At 40.8% G+C, this 1,672-nt stretch overlaps 1 protein-coding gene across 1 annotated transcript in view; it reads right to left on the bottom strand.

Annotated features, from left to right (window-relative positions):
• Positions 1–1,672, bottom strand: part of LOC119592338 (membrane metallo-endopeptidase-like 1) — a 21,284-nt gene that overhangs the window by 12,846 nt on the left and 6,766 nt on the right. The window contains 2 exon segments of the mRNA XM_037941165.1: positions 215–285; positions 463–662. Of these exon segments, the coding sequence (XP_037797093.1) occupies positions 215–285; positions 463–662 (271 nt within the window).

Genomic DNA, 1,672 nt, shown 5'->3' with positions numbered 1-1,672 from the left:
GAGGCAACCTTCTCTGAACATAACTAACGTGTCCTTAAAACTAAATGTAAAGATAGTCATAACCGACACATATCTATTATTTTTCTTAAATGAATAGAAGCCATTATGATGAACGAGGCTAATCTAAACCTGTCAATTATACAGCCAATCACTATGGAGATAATGGCAAATACCACAAATCTTTCTTAAACACAAATGTATGGCAGAACAGTACCTGAGGCGAGATGGCAGATGCTCATCTTCTTTGACGTTAAACATGATGTCACTGGTAGCGCTGCACTGCGTCTGATCACGAAGAGATTTTATGGCTCATTCAATTGAAACTTGGAAGCAGCTCAGAGTTTGGGGGTGGGGGGTGAGGATTAGATATAACAATCATCCTCATAGCTCGGAGGAAAGATGGGGCCATGTTTTATGCATGAGTAAATTGATGAATAGTAGAAATCAAAACAAAGAATTTACCTGCGCTGTGCGGAGGAAGTACAGTTGAATGGGTGTCAGGTCCAGGAAAGGCAGTTTTGGCTCCGAAGTGTTGGTCGAAGGCAAGGGTTTAATAGGTCCCGGAGGCGGCATCACGGCCTGGCGTTTGGCTCGAGCTCCTGGGGGATACCAGTCCAGGGATCGTCGGCGGCGGCTGGGCTGGCTGCTTCCACCCCGTCCACCTGGTGGAGCGTCCATTGAAGGCAAGGTTAGCATCGAGGAGGGAGGTCAACATTGTTAGGGGAAATGCTGCTCATGCTAATGAAGACTGGTAGTGTACATCTTCAAGTCGATTCCAGGAACAGAACTTGAAACAGTCAGTGCTAATCGTTCTTGCTATATAACTATACAAGGCATGTCCAGAGATAAAAGTGTGAGAAGCAACCAAGGAACTTCATGAAGTGTACTGTATGCCTAGGCTTCGTCAATTAGATGTTTGGAAATGTGACAGAATTACCCTGTGTCATATGCTCTTCGAAAGAACATATGTGTAAATACCTGTGAGTGGTGGCTTGGCGACGATGTTGGAGCTCAACGCCTGTGACTGTTGGGAAGTGTACAAGTATTGTATTGTTAGGTACCTACGGTCTGCAATGTCGTTATCGTCTTCATTTGCAGTAATAGATTGTAAATTAGAGCTGTAATTGTAAGTTAGGGTAACTGTAATTTGATGATAAATTTGTGGTTTAAAATATAAAATTGTATTCAAAGAACATATTTCAGTTATGAGCTTGCACTTAGGACGCAAGAGTATAATATGCAATCTAAGGTATACAATTGTTCTTTGGGGCATACTACTGTTAGAGTACATAGCAATCGTAAGCAGATAAACCTAATTTGGAGCATGAAATTATAAGGTAAACTATAAACTGCAATTTTATCACAACTGAATTTGCAGTTTAACTGCATTTGTGTATGTAACCGCAATTAGCCTACATACTTTGACTTAATGGCGATTTCTTCAGATTAGCTAATTTCATATAATTATGCCCCTTTTCAAACAATATATAATAATCATTTCATTCATTTTAAAGGGAGACGTTTAAAGTGAACAATGGCAATAAAATAATTATGGACAGACTAAATCATTTTCATTAGGACTACTTTATTAGGCAAAACTTGATCAAGCCAGCGTTCCCGTCATCCCACCCCATTCCCCGCATGCCGGCTGATCGCGATTTGAATGACACAA

Source organism: Penaeus monodon, chromosome 30 (assembly GCF_015228065.2).
Source record: "Penaeus monodon isolate SGIC_2016 chromosome 30, NSTDA_Pmon_1, whole genome shotgun sequence".
Taxonomy (NCBI): domain Eukaryota; kingdom Metazoa; phylum Arthropoda; class Malacostraca; order Decapoda; family Penaeidae; genus Penaeus; species Penaeus monodon.
This window is presented reverse-complemented; position numbering and strand designations above follow the sequence as displayed.